At 34.2% G+C, this 12,576-nt stretch overlaps 1 protein-coding gene across 1 annotated transcript; it reads right to left on the bottom strand.

Annotated features, from left to right (window-relative positions):
• Positions 1-11,611: 11,611 nt before the first annotated feature.
• LOC140438639 (uncharacterized) lies at positions 11,612-11,989 on the bottom strand. The gene has a single exon (XM_072528296.1). It carries the CDS (start codon positions 11,987-11,989, stop codon positions 11,612-11,614), a length of 378 nt encoding a protein of 125 aa, XP_072384397.1.
• Positions 11,990-12,576: the final 587 nt, after the last annotated feature.

Consider the following 12,576-nt stretch of genomic DNA (forward strand, 5'->3'; position numbering starts at 1 on the left):
AAAGAAACGAAACTGAGACAAATAATGAACAAGGAAGGAACAATAATAAACGACGATAAGACAATAATGGAAAGATGGAGGGAACATTTTCAGCTGATACTGAATGGAAATCAAGCGAATACAATGGAGAAGGAAAGCCACAACAGGAGAGTATCCATGAGAAACACAGAAAATCCAGAAACAATAGAAAAAGAAGAACTGAAAGAAGCAATAAGAAAGATAAAGACTGGAAGTAGCACCAGAAATGATGAAATATATAGGAGTAAAAGCAAAAGAAAAATTGTTATACATATATAACCTAATATGAAAGAGAAAAGTAATACCCAGAGAATGGACAAATGCAGTAATTATACCTATATACAAGAAAGGAAACACAAGAGACTGTAGGAACTATAGAGGTATATCACTACTATGTGTAGCAGCAAAAGTATACGAAACCATAATAGAAAGGAAAATTAGAAAAGAAATAGAACATAAATTAGAGGATGTACAAAGTGGATTCAGGAAAGGACACAACACACAAGACCATATATTCGCCATGCAACAAGTAATAGAAAAAGCCTTAAAGAAAAATAAAGAAATACATCTGAGCTTTATAGATATGGAAAAAGCATTCGACTCAGTCAAAAGAAAAGATATATGGGAAAGCCTAAAGAAGAAACAAATAAGTGAAGAACTGATTGAAGCAACAAAGAGTATATACATGAAAACAACAAATACAGTAAGAATGTTAAATATACAGTCAGAACCATTTGAAACAACCCAAGGAGTTACACAAGGGGGAAGTCTCAGCCCAGTACTATTCATAAATGTAATAGATGAGATAGTGAAAGAATGTAAGAAAACATTCAAGAAATACTGCATCGGTTGAAACAAAATGCAAATGATAAATGCTGAAATGTGTATATTTGCAGACGACATAGTAATAATTGCGGAAACTGCAGAAAAACTGAAATACAACTTAGAGAAATGGAACCTAGAAGCAAGCAAATACAACTTAAACGTAAACAAAGAGAAGACTCAAATAATGAAAATATCAAGGAAACAAGGGACGGAAGATCAAATAGAAGTAATGATAGACCAACAAAAAATAATACAGACAAATTCATACAAATACTTAGGAACAGTAATCAACAACAAAGGAGACATCGAGGATGATCTTAACAATAGAATGGAAAACACAGGAAAACTATTCCAAGCACTAAATAGAGGATTCCTTAATAACAAAGAAATATCAACAAAGACCAAGATGACAATATACAAAACAATATATAGACCTACAGTGACATATGGAGCAGAAAATTGGATAATAAACAAAAGACATTAGAGCAGAATCCAGGCAGCAGAGATGAAATACCTCAGAAGAACGATAGGAGTAAAAAGAACTGATAGAATCAAAAATGAAGAAATAAGAGAAAGACTCAAAATCAAACCGATACTCGAGTCAATCAAAGAGAAAAAATTGGCATGGTTCGGACATCTAACCCGGATGGACAATAATAGACAAGTAAAAAGAGTGTGGGACGCCAAACCAATAGGGAAGAACAGAAGAGGAAGACCCATTGAAGACCATTAAAGAATGGAACAGTGACGACATCTCGCAGATACTGCAGAGTAAGGGTAAGACTTGGCAGAAAGCAACACAGATGGCATCCAATAGAAAGGAATGGAGAAAGTTCGTTAAGAGCTAGGACACCTCAGAAGACTGTCAAATATTGTAATCTAATGAATTGTATTGTAAACGGCCCAACACCGAAAGGTACAAATGGGTTCTACTGATTAAGTAAGTAAGTAGATTTTATTTTAAGAATGCAAAACAAAAAACAATGTTTTACTCTTATTAATAACAATAAAAATATGTTTGCATCTTTTATAAATATTTTGACCTGCAGCTCCACTAGACCATAATAGCAGTTCTGTAGCAATATTAATGGATAACTTTTCTGACATAAGATTGATAAAACGTAACAGTACTCGAAATTAATACAAAATAAAAATATTGTGAGAAGATGAGGTTTTTAAATTCAGTTAATTAAATAAAATGAATAATGACCTACGTTACTATTTCTTCGGTATCAATCAATGATATACAATTTCTGTCCCAATTTAATTGTAATAATTTTAAATGCATTACAATAATGTACAATAAACAAAAATCTAAAAAGAAACTCGCATTTGATGTCCATTAAATTCTATTTATACAATATATCGTGATCACAGTATTTTTAGTTTTAATTACTAAAAATAATGTTCAAATACATATTATTGCATTGAATTATATTAAGACGCCCTATACTGACCCTGTAATTAATTTGATATTCCTCTCTTTGGACTATTCTGTAATGTGCATATGGTAACGACAAAAGTAATGATAAAGGTTTATATGTTCGGAGGACACGTTATCATGTTCTGAATCAAAACCTGAAACTACTACCCTATTGAAATTAATTTGGCTTTCAAGGTGTTGACAGAGTTACAATGAACTTTATGCGCGGTATTCCATTTGGTACATTATACCATACCCTTAACAACGACAAATTTTGTCAGTAATTAGTAAAGTATTCTGAATGGCTAATAAATTTTAAAGGTACATACTAAATTTTAAATAGTAAATTTGTAAAACAGGGGTGTATCAAAAAAGGAAAGCAATTCTTAAACTCGAAATTATGGTTGCTCAACAAGTACAAAAGGCTCAAATTTGGTTATTGTTCTTCACAAAAACCATTAAGTTTGCATAATATTAAAAAAGGATATTGCATTTAGGGGAGTGCCAACAGAAATGAAAAGTACATTTTTTTCACACTTCATTTGTACATGAGTTTGCACATCAATTTTGACACCTAAGGAGTAGTTTAATTTTATTTAGGGAGCTTCAGAAATACGTTTATATGATTGCCATCTTATACACATATTTTATTATATTGTTTTTCCTTTGTTGCGTACTATGCCTATATCTTTTACCTTTATATATATATATATATATATATATATATATATATATATACAGTAAAAAGTAAAAAAATACAGATATCTTGGTACAATTACTAATGAAAATAACGAGTATACAGAAGAAATAAAAATGAGAATTGGACAAGCTAGAGCAACATTTAATAGGATGAGAAAAGTTTTATGCAGTAGAGACCTTAGTTTGCAACTAAAAATAAGAATATTACGTTTATATGTGTTTTCGGTGCTGCTGTATGGGGTGGAGGCCTGGACCTTAAAAAAAGAGGTAACCGATCGACTTGAAGCATTCGAGATGTGGACCTACCTAAGAATATTAAAAATAAGTTGGGTAGACCGAATAACAAATGTTGAGGTCCTCAAAAAGATGACAAAAGAAATGAAAATCATAATTACGATTAAGATAAAAAAGTTACAATATCTCGGCCACGTTATGAGAGGGGATAAATATGTGTTGCTACAAACCATAATGCAGGGAAAAATACAGGGAAAATGAAGTATTGGAAGAAGACGCATCTCAACAATCAACAACCCTCAACAATCTGGTAAACTGGTATAATTGCAGTTCCGTCGACTTGTTCAGAGCTGCAATCTCAAAAGTGAAAATAGCTGTGATGATTACCAATCTCCTTAGAGGAGACGGTACCTAAAGAAGAAGAAGAACGGATATAATTTGAAAGATATTCGCTTAAAAAATTAATTTTTATTGATTTATAATATTAATAAATTATAATAAATATCTTGAAAGTAATCCAGTAATTAATACATCTTAATCTTAAATATTCGAATTGTAGCCCTTGTTGTATTTGACAGTAACCCAAACGTTGTACAAATTCTTGTAGAACCTCGTAGATGCTTTCTTGAGAAATATTGTTTATTTCTTTACGAATTCTTGTTTTTAAGTCTCCAATATTTGCAGGTTTCGTTTTATAAACAACATTTTTTAAATAACCCCACATAAAACAATACAAAGGATTGAGGTCTGGGGACCTCGCTGGCCATTCAATATGTCCACGTCTTCCAATCCACCTGTTCGGAAAAATTTCGTTTAGGTACCTTCGAACATCTAAAGCATAATGCGGAGGCGCACCATCCTGTTGAAATCATAAACTATTATCAAAACCTCCAAGATTAATTGCACTGGGGAATAAATTAACTAAAGTAGGTACGAGAAACCCACTTAAAACTGAAGGTACGTTGGCCCGTTTAAATTACCTTCGAAATAGTAGGGTCCAATGATTTTATTTCTTACAGTGCTAGCCCATACGTTTACCTTTTGTGGGTATTGTGTATGATCTTCCCGCATCCAGTTTGAGTTTTCTTTTGCTCAGTATCTACAATTCTGACGGTTGACCTCGCCATTTAATTTGAATGTAGCCTCATCAGAAAAAATAATATTTTAAACCGAGAGAGGGTTTCGGTGGCTGTTATCCATCATTATTTCGCAAAATTATATTCTTTTATCTGGATCATCCTCGTTTAATTCCTTTACAACTGTCCATTTTACTTACTTTACTTGCTTTTACGTATTTTGTGTATCGTGTAAGCAAGTGGAACATCTAATGTTGTAACATAATTTACAGATTGACGACCTAATTTACGTGCATTTTCAACCGTACCAATTTCTCGAAATTTCTTTTCAATCTTACTTACTGTTGACTGCGTGATAGGTATTTCTGGATCTATCTATCTATACAGCCCTTGCTGTCCAGTTTTGGACATAGGCCTCCTCTTCCTTCTTCCACGTCTCTCTATTGTAGGCAGTTTGTATCCATTTAGGGCCTGCATGTTTCTTCAAGTCATCTGACCATCACCTTTCTGGCCTTCTCTTTTTCGTTTGTAACTATATGGTCTCCAGTGTATAATCATCTTATTCCATCTCTCGTCTTTCTGTCTTATGGTATGTCTAGCGAACTTCCACTTAAGTTTTGCTATCTGCTTTAATACATGGGTCACTTTTGTTTTGTGACGGATCCAAGTATTTCTTTTCTTGTCTGATATCCTGATGTTCAGCATTAGCTTTTCCATGGCTCTTTGGGTATTTCTGGATAATTATCATTAAATAAATTACACACTACCATCTGAGTTCGTGATTTGTCTCCATACCCAATCATCATGAGTATCTCAATTCTTTGCTTTACACTCAAATTCATTTCTACTTAAAATTAATTCTAAGCAATAATACAGATTATTCACGAATTAATACAATTATTGTACTACTTAATTGTTATTCACTTTACTAAAAATAATTACAATTTACCAAAAACTAAAACTTTTTTGCAATTGATAATAAATAATTTATTTTCTAAGCACATATCTTTTAAATTATATCTATTAGAAATATACGAGTATTATACTTTATGTCCTAAAATACAGGGTGTTAAATTTAAAAAAAGAGCCGATGACGTCAGCACTGTAATGTGTATCACCTTGTATAATGAAATTTTATTGTAAAGTGTAGAACATTAAATTTAAAAATCGACGTGTTTTAGATTTTTTATATTTAATGTATGATTTATTGTATATTTAATGTATGGATATTATGTAATATAGATATTTATATATATATATATATATATATATATATATATATATATATATATATATATATATATATATATATATATATATATGTGTGTGTGTGTGTGTGTGTGTGTGCTTTATATTCTGAGTTAAGTCTAAAGCATTTAAAGTTGTTGTTTAATTGACTTCAAATTAGTTCATCATTAAATATGCCGATAAGAGTTTTCGTTATCCACTTCTTACAATTAGTACCTCTTCAGTTTATCACCAATCAGGAACTCGATTACAGTGACAAATTACCCAATTTATTAAAGCGACTGAAACTCGCTTCAATTTTACACGAATTTCAAGCCTACGCCTACAAATCGCTACGAGGACAGAATACGTCTGCTCTTCTGTATTCAATAAAATTGGTTGGTCAGCAAACTGAAACCCAGTGGAGAATACAGCGAGTGATATTGCTTTACTGAAACAGGTTATGTTTTATAAAGTGGTCTGAATTATTATCTTTGTAAAAGAAAATAATTTTTACATAGACATAAAACAATAAAAGTGCTTAATTTAAGAAATAACGAAAATCACCCATTCGGAAAACAAATGACAAAAATTAAAATATTTATTGAGCAAGGAAATAATATATAATTATTCTGCGAAGTAAATTTCTAGAGTGGCAAATTTTAGCATCAGGTTTTCATTTTTTAGCATTATTTCGTTCCTTTTTCTAGCTTCTCCTTAGGTTTGTTTAAGATATTTTTGTGTAGATGTGATCAAAAAATGCATAAGAGTTGTGTACCTTTCGATCGGAAAGGAAGCTAGTTTTTATTCTTAATACCGCACGACCTATTTTGGCTGAGTAGCTTATTTTAAGAAATCCTGAGTTTTTATTTCTCACCTATACCAAACCTCATCGAACTACAAGACTTCGCCACGAAGAAAATTCTACAGCTTTTTAATTGTTGCAATAAACACGACTTCGATATTATCAAACAATAAAAAGTGTAAGAAACCGGCGTTTTGACCTTCGACCATCTTTTGTTGAGGTAAAGAAAAGTCTGTAAGCGGACTTGTAATTATCTCACAAAAGCCATCCAACACTAGTCAGGGAGATATTAATCTTTGAAATAAACAAAAGTAAGATAGATCGTGTCGAACTCCCAAAGTGTTCAGATAGACTACCGACGGTTAGGAGCAAATAATAGCCAGAGCGTACTTATATTTTCTCCTCAATTTGCGGACGAGCTGAAGCAGCACTTCATCGTTGGAAATAAGTAAAGGTCCCAACGGGACTTAGAATCATTTTACAAAAGCTGGCGGTACGGATTGAGCCCTTCGCTATCAAGCGTGATTGCGAGAATTAATTAAACTCCAGAAAGGATTTAAAATTATTCCGCAATCCGGAGCTTGTCGAAGAGTCGACAGTCTGCAGGCAGTCCTATACCTCAAAGAGTGTAAACTCGGTTACACGCCGAGGCTTGAGGAGCCGACATCTCTGTTGGTATTGGAGGCGTCTACTGTGCGTAGTATATTGGCAAATATTTCATGTAAGACAAATAAATATATTCAAATGTAAAAAATATAACTTATAAAGTATTATTCATTCCTGGTAGCACCTTGTTGACAATAAAGCCCCCGGAGAACCACTCGCCAAGTGTAAGTCGGGGAAATATAACTCCACGAGTAAGTAGAGGATGGAATCGAAGAGTATTTGTTAATGCTCAAGAGCTACGGCTGGATACCAACCTGGAACTCCAGGCAATATACGATATGGCGCATAACACTTGAAATAATCCCACAACCCAGACTTAGAATCAGTATAATTATCATTAATACAAGCTGTGATGGCACTAACCCTAGTGCAAACCAATAAAAGAACGATCCCAATACAAACCAAAAATAGATCCCTGCACCACTTACATATTCTGGCGACGACATTGAGGATACACAAGATTCGTCAATAAAATAATAGATCACATGAGCAATCTGAACGTTGATACCAAGCATTGGATAGCCTACATCCTACAAAAATCACTAATAGGAGAGGCAACTCAATATGCACAGAGCCAATTCATGACTGCTCTTAATTATAAAACATTTTTTAAAAGGCTGATTAATCATTTTGACAACAAAACAAAACAATCATCACTAATGTCCAAACTCTACGGAAATTATTAAAGATATCAGCCCATAGCCGAGTTTATTATAACCAAGGTAGCTCTTTTCCGAAGACTACTTCCTAGTATCGATGAATAAGAAAGGTGCAGGACCATTAACAACCTAATTCGTCCAGAAATCCGAAAACATTTTCGCAATAACATGCCAAAAATAGAGGAAGACTTGAGGCGAATTTGTGAAGATCTACATGCCGACGAGAATATTTCACGGCGTACAGCTTGACAACCTAAACTACATAAAACTGTAAATAATTGCAATTAGAACCAAGTCAGGGAACAGTTCGCACCGAGACAACCAAGGGCATCTGAGACCAAAGACGACTGCAGAAAAAGAAATTACGCTCCAAAACCAACTCCAAAACTACGTCAAAAACCAAACAATCAGGGAAATGACGAGAGAAGCACCCACTAAACCTCTCTTCAGATGCGGTGCCCCAACTTACCCAATCAATGCCAAGATAGCATCAAATCTGCCATGAATCGATGCGAACCTTAATTCAAAGAAATTTCAGGACTTCATCGATACCGGCACATCGACGAATTACATCAACTCTGACTTGGTCCAGTCGGCAGATGTGCACAAAAAGCTTAGAATGGTCTAGTTGGCTTGCAAATACACCACTATCCATAGTCAGGGCTACAGTCGAATTCGTCATTAATTTTGGAAGTTTTCAGTCCACAACGAGATGTGTAATTGTTAACGATATGAACCAAGATCTAATTTTAGACATGCCATGGTTTCAAAAAGAAGAGATACTCATGTCTTTAGACAACTTTTCAGTATACTTAAATTTACATTTAGCACAATTGATTTGCTGGGGTACCTTGGGAGCTTTAATTTTGGTTGTCCTTATATATGTTCTCCCTTCTGACTGACCGTCTTTTTTTTGGCAAAATTCAATTTTCATTTAATAAGATTACCTTTACGCCATCGTTTCAGCTTTGTATCAGCTTTCATTATATTTTCCATGCACTCTACTAACCGGCATATAACTATATGCATAACAAAAATTATTACTTATCAGTATTCAATAATGGTTTTTTGGTGACCATTTCCACTAATATCTTACTTAGATTACTCATTTTACTAATTTATAAAAAATCAAATTGTTTATTTCGAAAACAAACAAGCACGAATCACAGTTTGACATTAAACTATACTCATTTTAAACGCAACGTCCGTTTCAAGACCAAACATGAGTGAACTAGAAATTAATCAGAACTACCGATTAAAGAAGGGTTTTTAATTATTGGGTTTTCGCAGGAAAAAAGTTTGCTGAAATTTAATAAACTGTAATAGTCTTAATTACTTTATTGAATTTTCGTATGAATATATTTTGTGAAAATTAACAATTTTGTAATCTTCACCTCTGATAAATTTGTTTGTATGATTTAAAACCTTAAATTGCGAATTAAAAAAAAAACAATTAAGTTGTTCTAGCTTATTCTTGCTAGAACTGATTTTATACTTTGGACATTTATTATGAATTTCAATTTCCGATAAAATTAGTTATCTGCTTTTAACTTGAAATATTTGTAATAAAATTAGTAACTTCAACAGGAAAAAGAAAATAAAAGATTCTACCGGAAACTCATATTATATGTTTACAACGAAATATTTTTATTAGTACAGTTATATATTCATCATCATCATCATTCAGCCCCATTTTCACATCCATTGTTGGATATAGGCCTCCTCCAAACGTCTCCAGTTCTCTCTATGTCTAGCTGCTGCAATCCAGTTTGTTTCTATTCTCCTTAGGTCGTCGGTTCATCGGGTGGGTGGTCTGCCTCGACTTCGCTTGTCGGCTCTTGGTCTCCACTCCAATAATCTCTTCGTCCATCTTCCGTCTTCCATTCTAGCAACATGTCCAGCCCATCTCCACTTCTGTTTATTGATTCGCAGTATAATATCGTCTACGCCAGTTCGTCGGCGTATCTCCTCATTTCTCAGCCGATCCTTCAAGGTCAGGCCCAGCATTGATCTCTCCATTCGCCTTTGTGTTACCCTCAGTTTTTCGGCAGTAGCTTTCGTTAAAGTTAGGGTCTCTGCTCCATAGGTCAAGACTGGTAGAATGCATTGGTTAAATGCCTTCCTTTTCAGGTGAATTGGGGTATTTGTTTTAAAAATGTCTCTTATCTTTCCATATGCCGCCCATCCCAACGTGATTCGTCTATTTAGCTCGCAGGTTTGGTTGTCTCTGGTTATTCTAATTTCATGACCCAAGTATGTGTATTTATCGATTAATTTTACCTTGTTGTTATTGATCTGTATCTCTTCGCTGGAAACCATATTGGTCATCATTTTGGTTTTCTCGAAATTTTTTTCCAGCCTAGTTTCTTGTAGTATGTCATTCAGTTCTTGGAGCATGTCTTTGATCTCTCCCAGATTATCTGACAGAAGTACGATATCGTCCGCAAAACGTAGATGGTTTAATCTTTCTCCATCGATGGATATTTCTTTCTGTTGCCATGTTAGTCTTTTAAATGCATACTCAAGAACGGTAATGAACAGCTTTGGTAACATGGTATCACCTTGCATGACTCCCCTTTTTATCTTTATTTTATTTTAGTTGCTGAATGTAGACTTATGATTGTTGTGGCATTTTCATATATATTTTTAACTATATTACAATATCTGTGGTCGACCCTGCAATCTTGTAGTGCTCTTAAGATGGACGGTAGTTCCACTGTATCAAACGCCTTTTTAAAGTCTACAAATATCAATGCCAAGGGACGGTTATATTCGTTAGTTTTTTCTATCAGGGTTTTAGGCACTGCAGGTGATCGTTTGTGCCGTAATTAGGGCGGAAACCGGCTTGTTCCTGAGGTTGGTAAAAATCCAGCTTTGTCTCTAATCTGTTTGTTATTATTCGGGTGTATAAATTATAAAGATGGTTAAGAAGACTGATTGGTCTGTATCTTTCCAGGTCTGCTATATCTCCCTTCTTGTGTAAGAGTACAGTTATTGAATTATTCCACTTTGTTGGGATATTTTGATTCCATAGGCATAGATTAAACAGCTGTTGAATTTTGGCTATCAGTACTGAGCCTCCTATATTTATCGCTTCCGTGACGACACCCTCCTCCCCCGGAGCTTTGTTATTCTTCATCTTTTTTAGAGCCTTGTAAATTTCGTCCACGGAGATTTGTGGAGGAGTTATATATTGGTTATATATTGGTTATATATTGGTTCTCTCTTATTTAAAAATAGGAGATAACGGTTTTTACCATAATATAGCAGAAATAAAAATATCGGATTTCATATTTTTTTTATTTATAGGGTTTTCGCTCGAATCCCTCGATATGTAAAACATGCTGTTAAATTAAAGTTTCTTTACTTTTATCTGTTTTAATGTCTTATAAGAATAAATTGCTCCATAAAACCGAACATTTTGGTCGGATATTTTTTACCCATGTTATTTAAATGTAAAAAACGGTTTCAGTTACGCATTCGTTAATTTTTGGGTTATTTCATTTATATCTTTCGTTTTGAATACTGGTAGAGGTCCTAGTCTCTTTTTTAGTTTACTTTTATATTCCTCATGACTCATTTTGAGTGCTTCTATGTTTGTTAATTTATCCTGTGTTAACAATTTTCTTCTATCGAATTTCGTATTTACTGCTACTCGCACCCTAACTAATCGATGATCACTACCAGTGTTGACAGAATTTAATACAGTAACATCTTTAGCAATGTTTTGTGAAGATAGAGCGTATAAAGTCAATTTTATTTTTTACTTTGTCGTCTGGTCTGTGTCACGTACATTTTCTCTGCATATTTTTCTTGTAGAATGTATTTAAGCAGAATAGTTTTTCTTTGCTGAGGAAATTTGCGAGCATATCTCCCCTGTGATTTTTACTTTCCAGTCCAAAATTTCCAATATATTCGTTGTCGTTGTTATTTTTTTTCTTTCCTATTTAGCGTTGAAAGCTCCAGTAATTATTACGTATTATGTTCTCTCTAAGTTTCTGGCTCTTGTTATGTCTTCATAGAGTTGTTCTACTTTTTCATCATCTGCAGAAGAAGGTGGTGCATAACAGTGGATTATTGGAATGCTGTATCTACGATTTAGTTTTATTACCAGATAGATAACTCTATTAGAAATCGCTTGGAATTTAGTTACCACGTTTTCAATTCTATTGTGTACCAAAAAGCATACGCCTCCTATATCTTGGTTATTTCCTGAATTGTATTGGAACAAAGTGTGCCCTGATTTTAGTGGAGCCGTTTCTTCGCCTTTAAGCCTTGTGTCGCATAAGCCTACTATGTCCCATTTTATGGTCTTAAGTTCTTCTTGCACCTCTTTTAGGTTATCTTCTGTCCTCATAGTTCTGATGTTATATGTTCCGATGTACATTCGGTGTATACTAAGCGAATTCTTGCCTCTCCTAGATTCCACAAGGCAGAGCCTTGTCTGAGTGTGGGATTTGGCATAACATGTCTATATATTTAGAAGTATGAGTAGCCTTAAAACACCACGCTGGCTAGACGGGTTGATGAGTTTTGTATCAGCCGCCCACTCTGGGTCAGACTCTGTTCGTAGCCGTCCATTCTGGATCAGACGCTACGGTTTTGATTGTATTTTAACCCTATAATCAAGGGTTGCCACTTCCGTCATTCGCACAGTACCGAAGCTCCGCTTCTCCGCCGTGGCTGCCGTTGTGGACTTCATCCGTAACCCTGGACAAGGGACCCTAATCAGGTACTAGTTTCCCGTGTCAGGAAATCCCCGGAATCTGCGGAAGGCAGGGATTGATTCATTTTCCCCGATAGGACTATCTTCAAGAATTTAAAGAGTTCCTACCCGCTACCCTGCTATAAGCAATACGGGGTACATTAAATGGAACACTGTATTATATTATAAAGAAAAGATACAAAAATTAAATTTTAGAAAACCAAGACCATACCTTTACT

Source organism: Diabrotica undecimpunctata, chromosome 4 (genome assembly GCF_040954645.1).
Source record: "Diabrotica undecimpunctata isolate CICGRU chromosome 4, icDiaUnde3, whole genome shotgun sequence".
NCBI lineage: Eukaryota > Metazoa > Arthropoda > Insecta > Coleoptera > Chrysomelidae > Diabrotica > Diabrotica undecimpunctata.